General features: G+C 39.4%; 1 protein-coding gene across 4 annotated transcripts in view; it reads right to left on the bottom strand.

Annotated features, from left to right (window-relative positions):
- Zwint (ZW10 interacting kinetochore protein) overlaps nt 1-20292 on the bottom strand; it is a 30516-nt gene extending 10224 nt beyond the window's left edge. Inside the window, exons 1-8 of one of the 4 annotated variants that reach the window (XM_055598859.1) lie at nt 20228-20292; nt 19505-19595; nt 19217-19340; nt 18889-19055; nt 18695-18751; nt 18390-18529; nt 18194-18310; nt 1978-2650 (exon numbers count right to left, since the gene is read on the bottom strand). In XM_055598859.1, coding sequence (XP_055454834.1) covers nt 18196-18310; nt 18390-18529; nt 18695-18751; nt 18889-19055; nt 19217-19340; nt 19505-19595; nt 20228-20265 — 732 coding nt within the window. In that variant the 5' untranslated portion in view covers nt 20266-20292 and the 3' untranslated portion in view covers nt 1978-2650; nt 18194-18195. Of the gene's footprint in view, nt 1-1977; nt 2651-15724; nt 16101-18193; nt 18311-18389; nt 18530-18694; nt 18752-18888; nt 19056-19216; nt 19341-19504; nt 19596-20227 lie in introns of those variants that run through there. The other 3 variants (XM_055598860.1, XM_055598858.1, XM_055598861.1) reach the window with 3 other exon arrangements.
- Nucleotides 20293-21596: the final 1304 nt, after the last annotated feature.

The raw sequence follows: 21596 nt of genomic DNA, 5'->3' as shown, positions 1-21596 counted from the left end.
AAAACCCAAAATTCCTAGTCACTCTGAGAAATGATAACCTTCCATATATGTGATTCTTTGATGAGGACTGGAGTGAAATATCTGAATTATTTCAGCATTTTCTCTACATCTGCTTAGATTCTGAAAGAAACGGGACATCCTTTCATCAATTTTATGCTTCTCTCTGACAGGATGCCTGATCGGGATCATTGATCATATAGTGTCAGGTGTTCTTTGAAAGCCAAGCTGTACTGACAAGGAAGAATTTGAAATTAAATGCAGAGGAGAATTCATTTGTTCTTCCTGGAGGGCATGTTTTCATGACCATATTTCTGGTGCACTAATTAGGTTATCAATCTAGGATTACAGGGAGAGAATGAAACAATAACATAATTTAAACCCAAAGGTATTCAAAGTGATGAAAGCAAGTGTCTATTGTATATTTTCATATGTCCTTTTCCCCCCAGTTATGTTTCAAATTAAAACTTAAAAGCTAGGGGATTTTCCTATGGCACTAAGCAAGATCATACTAAAATTCACCTACTTCACGAGCTCGTGTCAACATATGATGGATTCTAGGCTACGTTGACCAGTGCGCATCACCTGCATGGAAGCTTGTATATAAATTCACACAGTTATTGAAACATATATATGTGGTTTGGGTCAATATAGTTGTATGAATTTGCTACAGGATGACTTTGACATTAATATAAATTTACCTAAAATTGTATGATGACATTCTGACCATGCAAACATACTGCAGGTTACACTGACACTGATGTGTCACCACACAACCAGGACAGCAAATGCACTGTGTTCTGGGCAATGTCGGCTGTTATGTGTAGTTTGAATGAGAATGGCCCTCACAGGCTCATGTTTGAATCTTCGCTCACCAGTGGAGGTGTTAGAGAATTACTAGGAGGTATGACCTTGTCAGAGGAGGTGTGTTAAAGGGGGTGGGCTTTGAGGTTTCAAAAGCACATGCTAGGCTCAGTCTCACTCTCTGCCTACTGCCTGTGGAGGAGTATCTAAAACTTTCAGCTGCTCCAGCATGATACCTGCCTGTTTTCTGCCATGATCATAACAGACTAACACTCTGAAACTGTTAGCAAGCCACCATCAAATGTTTTCTTTTATAAATTGTCTTGGTCATAATGCCTATTTAACAGCAATAGAACAGTAACTAAACAAGTAAGTCTCAGAATACTGTTACATAAGTTTCTTTTTTAATGATTATCTATACTAGCTCTTATGTAGCATACTTTGTCTGTTTACCAGTTATGTTCTAAAAAAAAAAAAAAAGAATGGGATAAAATCTACTCTTCAGTGACTCTTTGGAATTTTATTTGGAAAATTGGCTTTATAGCAGTAGTTAAATTAAAATGATATCATTAGGGTCAGTTCCTATTAAGTATCAGTGGTATCTTTAGTCAAAAATAAATAAACAAACAAATAAATCAGACAAAGATATTATCACCCTGAGAGCAGATGATGGAGACATAGGAAACAGAGGCAAATCAGAAGTTTGGCTATAAACCAAAGACTGACCAATGAAGACTGCCAGAAGCCATCCTTATGAAGACAATGATATCACTCATTACCTCAAGACTCCCCGAGAACTCCCAAAATTTTTGCTTACCCTTCCCATTGAATGGCCTCCTTCAGGACAACATAGAATGTATGCACTGCCCAGAATTATACATAAAAAACAAATAAAAACATTCAAACCCAAGCATTAATATAGAAAAAGAAAAATGAATACCTCAGATCTTGAACAAACATAGCTGGTTGTATTTAAACTTATAAAAAAACTATTCCTAACGGATTCACATCAGCAAAACAGTAGGTAGATGGGAAACCAGGCTCTTTTCATAAGCTGCTCATGACAGTGTCATAATTCAGAGACATGAATCACAAAGTTTTACCAAATGTAACTAACATATCCTAAAATTTACTCAGGATTTCTCAAATTAGAAATGTAGTGCACATACCATCAGATAAATGGAAATAAATTTTATTTTTCAAATAGACTATTTAGGGAGAAGTTTTAGGGCTCAGAACAATATCAAACAGAAATGTAACAAAGACTTGCATTTTTCTAAATAAAAAAAAAATCCTGGCACACTTTAGCAACTATCTACACAATTCCTGTCACTTATTTTGTGATCATAGTGTTTCTCTTGGCTCAATTCCATCTTTTCCACCACCTATCCCTCACAATTCTTGGCAATTTAACATTTTTCCAAGTTGTTCTTTCAAATATTCATCTTCCTCTTAACTCAAACACTGTTTGTATGATTTTTTTTTTTAATAAAGCAGATTGTCACATGACAAAAAAAAGGGGGGGGGATTTAACGAAAAATTGATTCCTATTCCCATAAATGGTCCCCAACAACATAAGGTTTCCCAGGAAGCCCATCTCACTCCAGGGCACTGCATCTTGCCACGTATTCTTCAGCCACTGTGTACACTTGCTGCACTTCATTACATCTTTCTGAAGATCTGTGGACAGGTTTCTCAACCAGCAGTCCGTCTTAACTAAGTTTCCTTCAATCCATACTCCATACCTCTTGAAGATATCATCACATCATCTTACTTCTTAAGCCACAAGCATATCAAGCCACTCCTCACTCTCAGTGGATAAAGTGTTCAGTATTTTTCTTTGTTCCTTCTGAAAGCCAAACATGCATAATATAACAATGTTAAAGACCTCATGATGTCAATCCTACCTTTAGCTGTTACAGTATTTTTTCCTTTATACTCTTAGCCACATCACCCCTATAAGAGTCATATATAGAAGCACTAAAGCTGTATAATTCCAAGGTCATCCATGGGCAAATGTGCCACTTGGATGGATGAGCACTGTAAACCTAGTATACCTACTATTAAGCACTGTTTCCTGGCCAAGGTCCAGCCCTGTCCATTCTTCATCTCCGCATAGAACTGGATCCTACCAGCTCAGAAAAAAGAAACCTCGAATTCATCGGACATACAGTTCAAACACTTAATGTCCAATCAGTGGAGTAATCAGACCCTCAAATTATCCATGATCTAATCACATGATTTAAACCATTTCGGCCAAAAATACCCGACCTAGATCTTGGTCAGCTTTCAACCTTGTTAAATACATCCATAAATTCTAAATAATTGTATTACAAACATATTATCCCTAGTCTAATCTGTATGGAGAAGGCAAAGTGTTCCTTGTAAATATAAATCTGTTTATTTTTTTTAAATTTATTTAGTTTTATTTTATGTGCATTAGTGTAAAGATGTCAGATCTCTGAAGTTACAGACAGTAATGAGCTGCCATGTGGGTGCTGGGAATTGAACCCGGGTCCTTTGGAAAAGCAGACAGTATTCTTAACCCCTGAGCCATCTCTCTCCAGCCCGTATAAATCTGTTTATATACACAAAATTTAGCATGGACATGTCTCTCTCAAGTGGCTCAAATCCAGTGTCCTATTAGCTTTTTCATCAAAGTCCATATATTTCTCTTTAGATTTCTTTCTCATCTACTGATTCTCTTGTTATTCCTTTAAAACCTTTCATAGATGCCCATGAGTTACACAGGAGCTATCTGGCTCAGTTTTCATTCTATGGTTGTTCATTGTTCCTTTTTTAATACAGAACTATATTCCTCTATTTAATTTATTTTCATAACAAACACCATTCGATGGCAAGTCCCTTCTCCCTGCAATACTGCATTTTTCCTGTTGTATTTTCACTCAATACTTTTGTTGCTATATTTACTTCCACTCTCTGTGCTAGAGTGTCAGTGGTGTGATGCTGATGAAGGGGAAATTTTTCGAATGCATGATTACCACTTAGAAATTCGTGGTTAATGAGCTCCTAGAATTAGAAGATAAAAATACGAAAAAACAAGGACAAAAAAACATGGCAATAATAGGAAAGGCATATTTTATAATATTTTTTGATCAAAATTTGTCTGCTTGAATTCGTGTTTTAAGTTATAAATCAGACACAAAATTTGGGATAGAGTCTAAAAACCATGGCTACATTGACTCAATTTCTCAGTATTTATTGTAGAGGAGGTTTTCCAGTATTATAAAAAGAATGGGAGTTTAAGGAAGAGAAAATATTTTCTTATATGACTTTAGTAACACTTCGGAAACTTTATTTTCACCTGTATCATTTTCAGAAATGTCTAAATGAAAAAGTATTTGCAATTATACTGTGTGACTGGCAAGCAAGCACACCCCTAGATTCTGAACTAATGGGTAGGTTTGGTATGCATCAGCTGAGGCGGCCTTCATTCATGCAGAACAACCCAGCCAATGGCTTGGAGGTAAGACCTTGTAATCCCACACACCTGGCTTTTGTTAGTAAGCTGTATTCTCACCAGTAGTCTGGCCAAGTAAGTAGCAGGACATCTGTGTGGTGGATGGATTTAACATCTGGGTTAATGAAGCTGTTTCATCTCCTTCGTCACTGAGTGGCTTTGAAACACTGATTTCTTTTTCATGATCCATAAATGTAGTATAAAAAGGCAAACTTCACCTGTTAGTATTTTCAACCTTATAATTATATAGGGAAATATTTTAAATTGTGATAGGAAATTCCCTCACAGATCACATACCAGCAGGGAATCATTTCAGGTTCTGACAAAACAACCCTTAGATTTCAGATTTTCAGAAGTCTGGGGCAATTCAAGTAACTGCCTACAGTCAAGCCAGACTTCGTGAGCAGAGCTGTTATTGTGAAGGGTACCCCAGCTTTTTATTTTGTAGTATGTGTGTGTACATGTGGGAGTGTACATGTATAGAATCACATTTGAGAAAGGATCTCACTCTGAATCCCAGGCTGATCTAGTTCTTACTATACAGCTCCAGGTAAACCTTAAATAGTGATTCTCCAGCTTCAGCCCTCCAAGCATAAATATTATGGGTATGCACTATCACATCTACTTTCAAAAAGAAATTCAAGGCACACTCAAGAATGGGCACTTGTTTCTCCTACCACAAATGATGGATGCTAAGAAAACTGTGAGAAAAAAAATATATACCTTACTTCACAAAACAAGATATAATGAGAACTTTGGGAAAGTCACTGTATTACTCTTAGCTAGCTTACTAAATTATATACCTACCAAATATTCAGCATGACAAAGAAAGTCCTCTTTCACTGGAGTCGGCTTACACAGGACGCTGGAGTCAGAGCACTGCATCTAAATTCCAGCGTCACTACTTCTAGTCATTTTGAAGAGATTACTCAATACCTGGTGCCAGTCCATCTATCTTTAATATAAACTACCTTAAATTTTGACTTCTTGGCAGATAAAAATTAACGTAATGTGTTGGCACAATATTTCATAGGTGTAGGTGTCAGAGAAATCTACTGTACACATTAGGGACACTAAGGATTCTCACCGTGACTTGTGCTGAGATCAAAACAGCATGCAGCAGAGGTCCATGCTACTTTGTCTTAGGATGAGTCATGTAAACATAAGAAGGAACCAACAGGAAGGCACCGGACAGCTTGTGGGGGAATTCACAGATACTCACTAAGGACAAGCTCACCGTGCTCTTAACCTTTTGCACGTCCCTTTTACCTAAGGACTAGTTATTTGCCTTACTTGCAAGAATGTTACTTTTGCCATTAATTTACCCAAAAGCCTAATTTCAAATACAAAAACAAGAAAAGAAAAGAAAAAAAAAAAAAAGATATTACTATCGGGTGTGAAACTCAAAGTCTCACTTGGGTTACTCACAACAGGACATCAGAGAGCTGCCTAACACCTCAACAGGCAAGTAAGCAGTAAGCGTGACGCACAGAGGATGAAGACATGCCAGCACACTGAGAAACCACAGACTCTGGGGTGTCTGCATCAAAAGGAGGAGTCACAGCCAGAACACAAACACTTTTCATAGGGCTTGGGGAAATTACACTTCTGCAATTATTCCTTTCACTTCTCAAGGTAAGCTAATTTAAAACAAAACAAAAAGAGACTCGCAAATATCCTCTCCAATATCACTGACACATACATGCCCTTCGTACTCTGACTATACAAACAGGCAGCATCCACAGATTCTCCCAGAATGATGTAAAAGAGGTGTGAGTTCTTCCAGTCATGGCCCAGAAAGAAGAAATTTTGATATTTGGGACTAATGTTGAAGTTTAGTTTTATGATTCTGTTAAAATTATCTACATTCGATATTCCTCTACAGAGAATTCTCTCTTTAGCTCTGTTCCCCATTTTTTAAGTGGATTACTTGGTTTATTGCTTTTCAGCTTGTTTAGTTCTTTATATATATTGGATATGAGTCCTCTGTCAGATAAAGGGTTGGTGATGATTCTTTCCCAATCTGTAGGCAGTCGCTTTGTTTTGATGACGGTGTCCTTTGCTTTACAGAAGCTTTTCAATTTCATGAGGTCCCATTTATTGATTGTTGCTCTTAGAGCCTGTGCTGTTGGTGTTCTGTTCAGGAAGTTTTCTCCTGTACCAATGAGTTCTACCATATTCCCCACTTTTTTTTCTAGCCGGTTTAATGTGTCTGGTTTTATGTTGAGGTCTTTGATCCACTTGGACTTTAGTTTTGTGCAGGGTGATAAGTATGGATCTATTTTCATTTTTTCTACATGTAGACATCCAGTTGGACCAGCACCATTTGTTGAAGATGCTATCTTTTTTCCATTGTATGGTCTTGGCATCTTTGTCAAAAATCAGGTGTCCGTAAGTGTGTGGGTTTATTTCTGGGTCTTCTGTTCGATTCCATTGATCCACCATTCTGTTTCTATGCCAGTACCATGCAGTTTTTATAACTGTTGCTCTATAGTACAGCTTGAGATCAGGGATGGAGTACCTCCAGAAGATCTTTTATTGTAGAGGATTGTTTTAGCAATTCTCGGTTTCTTGTTATTCCATACGAAGTTGAGAATTTTTCTTTCCAGGTCTGTAAAGAATTGTGTTGGCAATTTGATGGGAATTGCATTAAATCTGTAGATTGCTTTTGGTAAGATGGCCATTTTTACTGTTAATCCTGCCAAGCCATGAGCATGGGAGATCTTTCCATCTTCTTATATCTTCCTCTAATTCTTTCTTCAGAGACTTGAAATTTTTTTCATACAAGTCTTTGACTTGCTTGGTTAGGGTTACACCAAGGTACTTTATGTCATTTGTGGCTATTGTGAATGGTGCTGTTTCTCTAATTTCTTTCTCAGCCCTTTTGTCTTTTGTATACAGGAGTGCTACTGATTTTTTTTTGAGTTAATTTTGTATCCGGCCACTTTGCTGAAGGTGTTTATCAGCTGTAGGAGTTTCCCGGTAAGAGTTTTATTGAATGGCAGAGAAGCACTTAAAGAAATGCTCAACCTCATTAGCCGTCGCAAATCAAAACAACCCTGAGATTTTACCTTACACCCATCAGAATGGCCAAGATGAAAAACTCAAGTGACAACACATGCTGGAGAGGTTGTGGAGAAAAGGGAACCCTCCTCCATTGCTGGTGGGAATGTAAACTGGTACAACCACTCTGGAAATCAATCTGGCGCTTTCTCAGACAACTAGGAATAGCGCTTCCTCAAGATCCAGCCATACCACTCCTAGGCATATACCCAAAAGAGGCTCAAGTACACAAAAAGGACATTTGCTCAACCATGTTTGTAGCAGCTCTATTTGTAATAGCCAGAAGCTGGAAACAACCCAGTTGCCCCTCAACTGAAGAATGGATGCAGAAACTGTGGTACATCTATACAATGGAGTATTACTCAGCAATGAAAAATAAGGAAATCATGAAATTTGCAGGTAAATGGTGGGACCTGGAAAGGATCATCCTGAGTGAGTTGTCCCAGAAGCAAAAAGACACGCATGGTATATACTCACTCATATAAACATACAACATAGAATAAACCACCCACTAAAATCTGTACATCTAAACAAACTAAGCAAAAGAGAGGACCCTAACTAAATGTTCAATCCCCATCCTGAAAGGCAAAGAGGATGGACATCAGAAGAAAAAGAAAATAGGAAACAACCTCGGAACCTGCTACAGAGGGCCTCTGAAAGCCAGAAGAAAACAGGAAACAACCTTGAAACCTGCCACAGAGGGCCTCTGAAAGCTTCTGCAGTATAGACTGTCAAAGCAGATGCTGAGCCTGATGGCCAACTGATGGGCAGAGTGAATGGAATTTTATGTAAGAAGTGGGAAATAGTAAGAGCTGGAGGGGACAGGAACTCCACAAGGAGAGCAACAGAACAAGATAATTTGAACACAGGGAACTTCCCAGAAAATCATACTCCAACCAAGGACTATTCGTGGAGATGACCTGGAACCCCTGCACAGGTGTAGCCCATGGCAGTTCAGTGTCCAAGTGGTTTACATAGTAATGGGAAGAGGGACTGCCTCTGACATAATCTGATTGGCCTGCTCGTTGATCACTTCCCCCTGAGGGGGGAGCAGCCTTACCAGGCCACAGTAGAGGACAATGCAGCCACTTTTGATGAGAACTGATAGACTAAGATCAGAAAGAAGAGGAGAACCTCCCCTATCAGTGGACTTGGGGAGTGGCACGCATGCAGAAAGGGGAGGGAGGGTGGGATCGGCAGGGGAGGAGGGAGGGATTTATGGGGGGATACAAAATGAATAAAGTGTAATTAATAAAAAATTAAAAAAAAATTATCTACATGTAATATATACAAAGAGAGACAGAGAGAGTAAGTGTATATATAGCATGAATATACATATAATGCATATATAATAACACACACATACACATAAAACATACTTTAAATACTACATATATACATAGACATTTAAGAAAATGAAGAATAAAATATAGAACTATTTTTTGGAACATTAACCAAATTAAGGAGGCTGATTAAAATTAAGAGCCAAAGCCAGTAACAACCGAATTCCAAGAATTACATCTGCAATGTTAAAGCTGGAGTTCAAGAGCTGGAGATCTCACTGGGTAAGAGCTCTTGCTGATTTTGCAGAGGACCAGAGTTTGGTTCTCAGACCTCAGTCAGGTGGCCCACAAATGCACTTTTAACTCCAGCTCCAGGGAATGCCAAATATTCTTTCAGCTTTTGCAGATTCCTGCAACTCACATGCATAGACCCACAGGAAGACAAATATGCATGCACATGCATTCAAGAGCTGACGTGTACACTCACATGCACACACACATGCATACTTAAAAATTTTTTTAAAGAAAGAATTCAATGGTCAAGGTTCTTAATTTAAAATTTTGTTTCATTAAATCTTCGTAAATTAGATTAAGTCTTGAAACAATAGGTCAGGTCATCAACTGCTCTGACAGCGTGAATGGATCCCAAATGTTTCTAAAGAGTGTCCAGCAAGGAACTACCCTTTGATATTTACACACAAGGATTATTATTTTTTAATAAAATAAAATAATCTTTAAGCTATTCCTCTGCACCTAAGTCCTAAGATTTTCTGATTCTATAGAACCACTGCGTACCAAGGACAAACATCCCTTGAGGAGTCTAATGTGTCAGGGAGACCAGCTGCCTCCACACTGAGGAGTGCAGATGTGGGGAGATGACCTCCATCTGGAGGTTCAGCAGGGCCTCTCCCTAACAGAGCCCCAACTACATGTTTGTCTGCTTGCATTTCCCACTAACATCCCTTGGCAAACTTGCACACCAAGGTCAAACAAGACACATGGTATCGCTACTCCATCAAAGTCCCCTGTCAGCAACTGAGACAAGATTTCTAGAAAAGGAAGAAAGGCAGCTTGACAGCAGCAGTCTGAAGTTCTCCCGGACTACAGCAACATCTTATTTAAGAGAGTATGATGTTTCCTGCGGTTAGCTTTTATTATTCCATCACAGTTTCTTTTTGGATATACTACACAGTGCCTTAACAGGTGTGAGGCCATCAGGACCCTGCTTAGATAAAGTCTGTCAAAAACAACAGGGTCAGAGCTGGCTTTCAATTCACAACACAGTATTCATACTGCTGTTTTTCCATCAGAAATGCAGAGGGTGCATATTAGTTAGCTTTTTTTTTTAACTTCTATCAACATCTCACTGTTTATCACTCCCTCCAAAGGCACACTCTGATTCAATCAAATATCACCTTTTGCCTCAGATTACATTTTTTTAAATCCATATAGCACCTTTAAGTTCTATTAAGTCACATACATATAGTTGTCTTCAAAATCCATGCTAGCTTCTGAAGTCAGAATAAAACCTAAACTCCCAACCACAAGTCCACAAAGCCCCAACATGACCTGGCTCTGAGCTTTTCAGGCATTATTTCATCTTTTTATTCTGTTCTCACCCTTTGCCTTCTAATAATTCCCAAAAGACATGACGCACTTTCCTATCTCAAGGCTATTGCTTTATATTTCCTCCACCTTTCTGGAAGCTCTTCTGGCATCACTGATTTGAGTTTCTACCATATTTTACACTAGTTTATTTTCAAATAGCACTGTACAGAAGTTTGATATCTTCAAGAGGAGAAAACAAAAATGTATTTGGTCATATAATTCATGAGGCTCACTTTCTCATGCTCCTTCAGACTATAGGGGAGTTTCAAAGAGCTGGGAGATACAGTCAAGTAAGTGACATGAAAAGTAAAAAGGAGCAGATACTGAATTGATATACATATGGGACTCACCTAAGAGAGAGCAACTGAGTAAACAGTTTCCTCAAATAGACTAGAATGTTTTAAAGTCAAAAGTGCCATGTCAACTATTTCCCTCCCTTACAAGCTTTGATAAAAGACCTGATACAAGTATGTATCAGGTCAGGGATCAGCAGAAGCATTCATTAGTATTCTAAAATTCCCTGTGTGAGAGGAAGATTATAAACTTAGGACATCTTCCCAAGTATGATACAACTTATTGAATACTTATTGGATACAGTATTTCTGAGAACACAGTGGTATTTCGTGACTGATGAGATATTGAGGGTACAAACATTTCAGTAAGATTTCTTCAAACTACATATGGCTGTGTGTTTAAGCATAAAGGCTTCTTGAAGGAATAGTAGAGTAATGGCAGTACAGTTTCTCATCATTTTTGTGAGGACAGAATCTAATGAACACATCTGAAACCTGTTATTTTAAAAATGAACGTGAATAATAATAATAATAATAATAATAATAAGCTACGTGAAGTAGTAGCTTCTCATATTAGAAAAAAATTGGCACCAAATATAAATGGGATTTTCATAAAATATTTGCTTGAAGATATCAGAAATTTATATGTGATAAAACTCTTCTGAAAGTAGCATATAATGGACAAATTTGCCTCTTCCTTTCATAGGCAGTCCAGCACACCTGTCCTTACTAGCGCTATTTCTTAGAAATAGCTCATTTGGGACCCTTGCCTCCTCATGGTCTCCAACACTCATAGAGAAGAACAAAGGAGGGGATCATGAGCAAGACGTTGGCATGGTATATGTCCTTACTGCTCAATATCTCTTTGCTCTAATCCAGGCCCATGTGTGGTACAGTGTGAATAAGGCTCAGCTGTGAGAATTTGGTAAACTAGGAGTTTGGCAACTATCTCTTCCCAGATACGTATTTCTATTCCCTGACCTTGTTTCCTATGAGCATAAACTTCTACTGTTATCAAATTTGCTTGCTCTCATACCACCAGCCTTTGCATTTATAAATGGTTAAGCATAAAGATCACTTTGCCAAAGCATTCTAAAGCAGGATTTGCTCCCAGTTTATTACTCTTTGGAAATGACCCCGTTGCTTCTGCACAACTCAGACTTCAGACCTAATTACCAAGTTCCATACCCAACAGCCCCAAGCACATCAGTACCTCCAAGATCCTTACGGGATCACAATTCTTTTCAAAACATACATATCTCCAGCTGGGTGTTAGACCTATAATCCCATCAAAGAGAAGGTCGAAGCAGTCAGGTAATGAGTTTGAAACAGATCTGAGCTACATAACATGGTCCTGTCTGATGAAATTTAAGACAAAAAAATGAATTTACGGTCACTGTTTCAATGGTAGTTATAAAAGCTGCTTAGTGAGCTGACCCTGTTAAGAAGTTGATGCTGTTACATGGCATGCAGTTCCTCAAGACACAGTCCCTGAGCCCACTGCATTACAATCACGAGACATGTTTAATATGTTTTCAAGGCCTACACCAGGATCCATGAATGACAAATCTCCTCTATAGTCAATCTTGCTTTAAAGAAACCACTGACTCTACTAAGCTGGATCAAGGACTTCAATATAGTATATTTTGACTATTAAGTAGATGGAAATATAAATACATATTAACTACGACCTGTACAAAGAAACTTGAATTTGAATGCTATAGCAACTGCTGGAATTTTCCTTACCTTAGGCAAACTGTCTGTCCCTCAGTAACTCAGTCTGGCAACAGTAATAGTATGTATTCAATGGCTGCAAGCCAAAAGGTGTACAATAACAAAGGACTATTACCATTGTACAAGAACTGTAGAATTGTTTTTTAAAAAATGTTATTTTCATTTAAAAGATAATGAAATAAACAAATTAATGTCAAAAGGACAAATAAAAGCTTAATTGAAGTTTTAGCATGTTGTCTTGTGTCTAATCTTCAATCTTTTCAGTATATGCTTTACCTCACCATCCAGAAATTTCTTTGAGTCAAGCAATGTTCTCTCCTGCTATTAGATCTATTAGATCTAATAGCCATCTATTAGATCCTCCTTAGCCATGTTTCTTACTGTTAATCAAAATATTTATGCCATCATTCATATTTGAATGTTTATTCTGCTTAAAATATGCTTTAATGCTTCTTTGATAAAACTTTACCTCTATATCAAATTCACACTTCACCATCTCTAGGATATTTTCTGATGTACTCTATTTCCAGGGAGTTAGACAATCGCTCATGTGTATGTGTGTGGATTTCAAAGAACAGCCTTCGGTAACATTCCTCAGGTGGTGCCCACCTTGTTTAGGGGAGGTCAGAATTTCTCACTGAACCTACAGTTTGCTGATTTCAGAGCCTCAGGGATATGTCGGTCTTCACCTCTACAACACCGGGATTAAAGGAACTGCAGTCACCAGGTCTAGCTTGTTTGAAATAGGTCAGAGACTGAACTCTGGTCTTCACACTTGCACACTAAGCACATCACCAACTCACTGAATAACAAAATTTAATAAATTTATCAAGATAATTAAAGCAGCCTATTTCTAGTACCAAGGATGAAAGAGGCACTTGATATTTCCTATTAGCTTTAAATTTAAGGAATCTAAAAATATTGTCAAATCTAAGTGTTAAAAGTTGTTAGACTGACAAACCACACTCACTGCTAAATAATATGCAAGGACAGCTCTTAGTTAATGTTTGTATACAGAAGGAGTTCTTTTCCTTTCATGTATTCAATTAACTCCTACGGCTATAACAAGTAGATTACTATTACTCAGACACAACGAATGATTTTGCATTGCTGAAAATGGTTTCGAATATTCATGAGCCCTTAGTGACTATTACCATGAAGCATCTACTGTAAAAGTAGGTGGTTCCTCATTTTTCCAAAGGTATCTTTTATTTTTTTTCTAATTGCTAACTACCACCATCTAGGAATATAAGAGCCATTCAACTGCCTTAGTTATTATCTCGGAGTATAATATGCTGCAGCTCATAGTTACACTGTACTCTTTTAAAGTAGGCTTTTCAACATAGCAACATTCCAAATTAAGAGGCTACAGTTGCTTTCATGTAGTAGCTAATTGTTTGAAGTGGATTTCAGATTTTCAGCTACTGTCATTACACCCCCCCCCCCCAAAAAAAAAAATGATGGAAGTACTTGTACTTTTTTTTTTTTTCTGATGCTCATTCTACCAAGAACTGAAACACTGGTACCACAACTTCCCTGAGTTAAAATGCAATTGAAGATTTTGTGCCAACGTAAGAAACCTCAACAGGTTCCATATATTATGAGTAAAGACTCTCACTCTATAGATCCATGAGGTCACCAGCTCTTAGATTCACTATTTCCTCTACTGTATTATAACCTCTGATTGGCTCAGTGTTCCTGTATTCCTAGTATACCTGAGTGCACTCACTTCTCACTCATGTATTCCATCTCTGATGTTTCTTCAGCCTGACAAATCTAAGCATCTTTGATATGGCTAAAACATTCCAAAACATTCTGGTTTTGTTGTTGTTGGTTTTGCTGCTCTGTTTTTCGAGACAGGGCTTCTTTGTGTAGCCCTGGCTGTCCTAGACTTGCTTTATAGACCAGGCTGGCTTCAAATCCACAGAGTTCCACCTGACTCTGCCTTCCAGAGTGCTGGGATTACAGGCACGTACCATCTCGCCTAGCTAACATTCTGTTTCTTAGTCTTAAATGGTAGAAGGCATTATCATTTTTTAAAAGAATTTGTTTTTCTGAGGATTTTATCTTCCCATTTCTAAACTTAAGCCTGGAGAGTGCAGGACCACTGATTTCCATGCTCAAAACTTATATTCAAAACACAGCACTTTCAATACATATTTGATATTTGCCTCTGGGTGATTACATGTTTGAAATTGAGCTAAAACCTTCCAGCTTCTAGGAAGTCTTCCCTTAATATTATATAATATTTGCCAAAACTATTCAAAAAAGAATACATTACAAATCAAAGTATACACTGATCTGTGTTGACAAAGTATGCATGGTCTTCTACAGAAGAATTTGGAGAACAAGTGGCTACTGACTGGATTCATATGTGAAAAAGAAAACCTAGTATCTAGCAAGTAGTCATGCTCCTGCTTCACCTTTTGCCATTCCCTGTCCATAACAAGGGCATCTGTGTGCTTGGACACATACCATATGTATGTGTAATGTGTTTCTGTGGTTGAATTCACATACTGAACTTTCTTTTTATTCTTATTTCCTCTCATGTTGTCCATGGCATGCTGAAACAAGCCTGGTAGCTACTTTGTAGTCCAGACATCCTCCTGCTTCAGCCTCCCTGTGGCTGGGAATATAGCTTGGTAAAAGACCTGATCTCAGAATCTATAATATGTAAATATTGCTGCCACACTTATGTACATCTAAGTATGAAATTACGACATGGAATTTAACTACAAAGGGAGAGACGATGTACCAAAAAGAATATATATATATTTTTAGATCTTTGTTATTAATTCACCTAAAGTAGAATAATTTATGATTCTCAAAATAAATTTTAAAAGGTTTCAAAATAACATGTTGATTCTAGTGCAAAGTGTTTCAATAAAGCATGTTTGTTAATTAACAGACTAAGAATCCAAACAGTAAGTTCTTCAGAGCCCAACAATCTGAGTACCAAATGGGCCACTGAAAGACTGGGCTAGAAATAATGATTAAATCAATGTATTCAATTTCACACTCCACTAGTATTTCAAAACTTATGCATAAAAAAGACACAAAGAGGCTCAAAAAGGAGACATTTTAATGCTAGTTACAGAAATTCCATACAATAGGAATGAAATGTTTTCATCTCAGAAAGGCTCTAAAATGGGAGCGGACTAACAGTGTATGAAACAAGATATTCCATTTTAAAGTTAGCAGGAATTTTAATGTTATGACTGATAATTTAGTATACTTTCAGGTAACTAAGTTTGAAAGAACAAATTTATAAAATAACAATGTCTCAATAAAATATACAATCCTATATAACAATGAAAGGGCATTTGTTTTTCATCTATCAAATACTGTCTAAATTATACAAATATTAAAAATATGTCACAAGAAAGGAAATAATAGAAGATGACTAAGCTTAAAATAAAGAGCAGTAAAAAGATAAAAATTTCAAGTATTATGTCATTTATGTTACTGTTTTGTGAAGCTGTAGATTACATGTAGAGCCTTGTAAATACTAAGCATTACCCTTAGCATAAAGCTAGAGTTTGGAGAGACAAACAAAATAGAAATAAAAGCCCTTTAGGAAATGAAAGCAAAAAATGAAAAGTAGGATAGCATACAAATATAAAGATAGCAAAAATACATTCTTTAAATTTTTACAAGTTCCACTGGTAGTACCCATGAGCCACTGGGTGAAGGCTTTCAACTGTGTGTGAGGCACAAATCATTGCCAAAAACAAAGGTCGGGAAACGGAGCGCTCACGATAAGATTACTCAAAACCAAACAAATGGGAGCATGCAAATAGGCAGTATGCCAGTGTGTCCGAGCTGCAAACTTGTAATCTAGCAAACAAAGAAGATACAACTTTTGTGTGCACCATTCTTAACACAGAAAAATCAATAAACACAGTATACTGGGCTCTAATATAACATCTTGCAATGAAAAGTAAAAATTCAAAAATCAAGAAACAGATGACTGAATGATGGATAGCAACATACAACAGTTAAAACTAAAATTCAATGTAGAAAGAATAATAACAACTTTTAAAAACAAAACTGTCATAAAAAGACAACCAAAGAGATACATTTGAAAAAGACAAGGCTGAGAAGATTTTAGAACCGTAGAAAGGCTGATATTTGCTCAATTAACTGCAAGTAAAAGTAAATCCCAAACTATTCATAACCTAATAAAACAGGAGAGTACAAAACATAGGATTCTGCGAGCAGCCACTGAGAGTGAGAACCCATGAATTTGTTCTGGCAATCTACTGTACAGCACAGTGACAAGTTGATTTACATTAAAATGAAGGCATGAAGAAAATTTAAAAAATAAAATTACTGTAAAAACTGGCACAAACATGAAATTACTTTTTTTTACAGAACTGAAAATTACAAAGTCTTAAAGACAAGTATTACTGAAGCTGATTAAAAAAGTCACCCTAAAAATACTGTGTCCAAATGACAAATATAAAGATTAAGAAAGGTTGAAACTCAAGATGGAAATCAAGGCAAAGATAATCGAGGCAAAAGGTAAGTAAAGAGAGTTGGTAAGGTTACATTAATATTAAAATGCTGTATTTCAAGTCAAACGCATTAGTGTAGAGATAAGGTAGGCAAGTGACTGATACAGAAGAACATAAATACAAACATGTAAGTGCTGAAAATCCAGCAAGCTCAATAGGACTATGATGAAAAATAAAGGGTCATCATAGTTGAAAATGTGAACACAGTTCTCTAAACTCAAAAAAAAAAAAAAAACATTAAAGACATAAGTGGAAAAAATAGAAAACATTACACAACTCTAAAACAAATAATTCTAAACCCATAGGAATTGTTAAACAAAGACCACATTGAGGCTACAAATGGTTTCCCTGTCTTAAAAAAAAAAAAAAAAAAGATGGCTCAGAGGTTAAGAGCACTGTCTGTTCTTTCAAAGGTCCTGACTGAATTCAATTCCCAGTAACCACATGGTGGCTCACAACCATCTGTGTTGGGATCTGCTGCCTTCTTCTGAGATACAGGTGTAAATGCAGATAGAGCACTCATACATAAAATAAATAAGTTTTTTTTAAAGCAATTATTACAAATGGAATTCTCTAACAACAATTAAAATATACTTAGTGAAGGGACTCTGGCAGGCCTTTGCTATTCAACTCCACTCCCTCTACCTTGTTTAAAGCCATTGGATTACAACCCTAAAGCTAGCCACCTAAGTCTCTTCCCTTATTTGGCCACTTCCTCTTCCTGAGACTGCCAACCAAAGTCCAACCATCAGAGTACTGAAGTCCAGCTATCAAGTCTCCTTTGGTTCACCTAAAGAACACGCTCAATCAAAATACATGCCCAAATGCAAGCCCATTCTAACACAGATGTCTCCCTCCTCTGTTTCTCTTATTAAATGTTTTACCTGAAAGGTCATTTGCTTCTGTTTTGCTGCCTGAGTCAGAGAGCAGCCACTTTTACTTGTCTTCCCTGCTTAATGAATGCTCTCAGTGAAAATAGCTGTTTGGGTATGGTTTGTGCCTAATCTGGTCCAAAAGGGAATGGGCTGTTTAGGTCTCCTAACACATGGGAGCATCACCTTCTCACTAACAACAGATCTTATGAGCCTGTTCTTCCCACATTTCTACTTCCTGTTCTCTCAGATTTAGAGTTCAGATGTAGAGGATTTCCTTCCATCAGTTCAAGGACACCAAAAACTGAGATGGCTTCTACCTGTTGGAGGATCCTTGTCCATACTTCTCTGACCCAGAAAATCATCACTTGAGGGTGTGGACCTTTGGCCTTACTGTACATGAGCAATGAGTAAGATCAAGTTCCAGCTCCTCTTTCCACCTGCCAAGTCAATGCTAACTCACTTTGAAGGACACACCACTGACTCCCCATGGTCTTCTTGTCTTCTCTACTCCTAGGCTTGGCCAGATGATGGGGCTTACCTTTACAGAGATTCAGATGGAAGGGCAAGTTCCGTGGTATCTTTGTCCTTAGCCTTAGCCTCTGAGATCTGCAGGTTATTCTGCAAGGCATTCAGCAGCTGGAGGTAGGTCTGGTTCCTAAAAAGACAAAGTTGGTGGGAAGCCAAAGGAGTCTCGGGTGGACTTGCCTGAGTCTTTAATCCAGGCTACAACTCACCTCTGCAGCTTATCCTGTTCCTGTCCTGCTTGCTGCTTCAAGGTTTCAAGTTCCTGGCGTGACTCCTCAAGTTTCAGCTTTGCTCTGCTCTGGCGTTCCTTTATCTCCGCAGACATCTCTGCCAGACTCCTTACACGCTTCTGATGGGGTAAGAGTGCAGATGTGACTTGCTGAATGCTGTTGTCTTGGAGCCATTCCTCCAATCTCTGCTGCTTGGAGGGAGCCTGGGGCTCAGACTCACTGACACAAAGAGATAGCTTATCACTTGGAGGCAGAGAAGGGCCTCGAGGAAAGTAAGAACCCACCTGATGCAGCTGCCATTGCTTGTGAGCTGCTCGCTTTTTCTCTACAAGTACTTGCTTCTGCAGGAAAAAAAAAAAAAAAAAAAAAAAACAACTACTATCCTCCTTAGGTCTGATTTTTGGAGCTAGCATGAGAAGTCCAACCCAGCTAACTCTCTCCTTCCTTCTGTCCCTCAGTCCCTCCTTTCTAGGTGTACCTTAGCCTGGAGTTTCCCCAAAGCTGCCTTGAGTTCTTTGTACTTCCTTTGGATCTCTTCCAACTTGGGTAAGGCCTGACTCAGGCCACATTTTATGGCTTCCATGTGATCCTGGTATACAGCCTTCAGTTCCTTCCACTGCTCCTTGGCTTCAGTTGCCTTCTGTCCTAAGGCGACCACAAGAATGAGAGAATGAGTGAGGCTGGCCTGAAGCCAGCTTTCTACAGCACTAGGCCACAGTCTTCCCATTAGCTAGACACAGACATAACACATATCTTCCCTCTTCAACTATCAGACCAGACCTTACCACAAATCCAAGCCTACTCACGACTTGTGTCTTCAGAAACCAAAGTGTCTGGGCTCTGGGCGGTATCCTCCTGAGCCAGAAAATTCTGTAACAAGTTCACAACCTGAAGCTGGCTACAAAGCAGCTTGTCTTTCTTCCGAGAGTTCTGTTTAGAGAGAAGACAGGAGCAGGCACTCTCCTTACCTTCCCGCACTATAGGCCAAGATTGTCTTCCATTTTGTTCTTCACCATTGCTGCCCCCTATCTCAATAGGCCATCCCAGGACCAGACCCCCTCTTCTGAAAAGCTAGGCCCCCACCTTGTACATACCCTCACAAACTCCTCCAGGATCCGGGCTGGCAGCTCTGCTTCTTCCTGCAGGCCTACAGGTTCCAAAACGCCTGCTACCTCAACCAGGACCCTGTAAAGCAGAAGTGAGACTGTGCTATCATGGCACACTAGCTCTAAAGGACATGTACCATGTACGCATGCATCTATGTAAGGGACTGTGCCAACGCGCAGAGTCCCAACTTGACCAAAGTCTACACAAAGGCCTGAGGGTACTTCAGACGGGGATCAGAACCACTGTGTGCCTGGAGAACACATAGTGACAACTAAGAGGCATGTGAAAAGTCATCAGAATAATGGGGAATCAGGAGTGTGCGGATGTGGCTAAACTTGTAAACAGGAAGTGCTGGGTAAAAGCTACTTGAGTCCGTGTGAAAATAGCCAGGGTCATATATGACTTCGGGCCCTGGACAGGAGAATTGACGGGTGCCACAGAATCGGCATTCCGAACTGAAGTGACACCATTCCTCAGACGTCGTACTCCTGGGTAGGGTGACACAGTTCCTCGGGGCCCCGCACTCCCGAGTTAGGGTGGCGGGGTCACCCTGGGCCCCACTCCTGAGCTAAGGCGGCACAGTCCCCCAGGGCCCCGCACTCCCGAGTTAGGATGACAAGGCCCCTCAGGGGCCGCACTCCCGAATTAGGGTAACCCCGTCGCTCGACCGCCGCCGCCACCGCCCCGAGCCGCTCGCCTTCCACTCTCACCCCTCAGCAGCCGCAGGAGTAGTCTCCTCGGACGCCATCTCTCCGCGGCACTCCGAGCGTTTGGATTCCCCCAACACTGCGCGCCTAGGTAAGCGATTGGCTTCTGGGTCCACGGGCGGGACTCTACGGAAGAGCGTCCCTTTTCATTGGGTGATCCTGAGTCAAGACCCGCCCCTTGACGCACGCTCGGAGGAGTCTGGGCCCTGTGGCGGGGGCTGGGGGTTCTGCGCCTGCGTGGTAGGAAGCGTTTGCAGCTGGAAGCCGGAAGAGTGAATGACTGGGAACTCTGGAAGCCGCAGCCAACCGAGAAAAGGCTCTTCTTTATGTTGTCTGTTCCTGTCTTCACGCTTTCTTTTCTCTTCTCTTCTCTTTTTTTTTTTTCACCCTTTCTTTTTAGAATTTACTTCCAGAGAAAGAAAGTGGGGCTCTCCTCCAGGACGCTGAGGAGTAGTATTCTTATAAGTAAACAATATGAGTTCAAAGCATTGTGCTTTTAAAGATGTTTTTAGACACCCCAGCGGAACCAGCGCCTCGCTCCCTTGTGTGGGCAAGATAACAGCTGAAATTGAGGGAGGTACCATTGACCGAGTACCAGAGGAAGAAAAGAAAGCTGCCGCTAAACAACCTGGGCCGGCAGTTTTCTGAAATACTCAGCTGAGTCGTGAGCAACATCTCAGGACATTTTCTAAGGGTTTTTTTGTTTGTTAGTTTTTGTGTTTTTTAAAGATAGTTGGAGATGAAAGCAGAGTCGATATTAGGTACTGTTTTCACAAACTGGGATTGTGCATACTCCGTGGTGAGTTGATAGACCACGCACGGAGAAGCTTTGTCCCCAGAGTGGCAATAATTAACCCTGCACCAAGCACTGCTGTGGTTAACAGTCACTTTAACATGAGACCGACTAAACTTCAATGATGGCTAGGAAGTCGCAAACGTCTGCAAACAATAGGTTCATGTGGCTCTCCCTTGTTCCTGGGGTCCTTGGTGTCTGTCCTCAAGAGCAAGGGAGCAGAAGGGACAAACTGGGCATTAGGATGGATGAAGTGACCTCAGGGAACCACTCATAGCTCAACTTTATTCAGGTTGAGCAAAGACTTTGGGGAGAAAGTTGGGGGTGGAGGGTTCCACAGGATAGGTGTACATAATTAGTTAAGGTTAGGGATTCCAGAAATGCTTTAATTTGCATTAGGCATCACAGTCCTATGGACACAAGGAAGGGAGAGCTAGCAGAGAACTGTGCCAAAGGCCATATACCATATATGGTTAAAGGCATCTGTGCCTACACACACTGTCCAGATGAGGTCAGGGAGAGAGTAGGAGGCCCTGCTGGGGAGAGGGTGTCCTCCATCTCGGGCTGAGTTCAGAAAGG

Source organism: Psammomys obesus, unplaced genomic scaffold (genome assembly GCF_907164565.1).
Source record: "Psammomys obesus unplaced genomic scaffold, mPsaObe1.curated_primary_1811, whole genome shotgun sequence".
Classification (NCBI taxonomy): Eukaryota; Metazoa; Chordata; class Mammalia; order Rodentia; family Muridae; genus Psammomys; species Psammomys obesus.
Note: the sequence above shows the minus strand (reverse complement) of the source record. Positions and strands in the feature narration are given on the sequence as shown.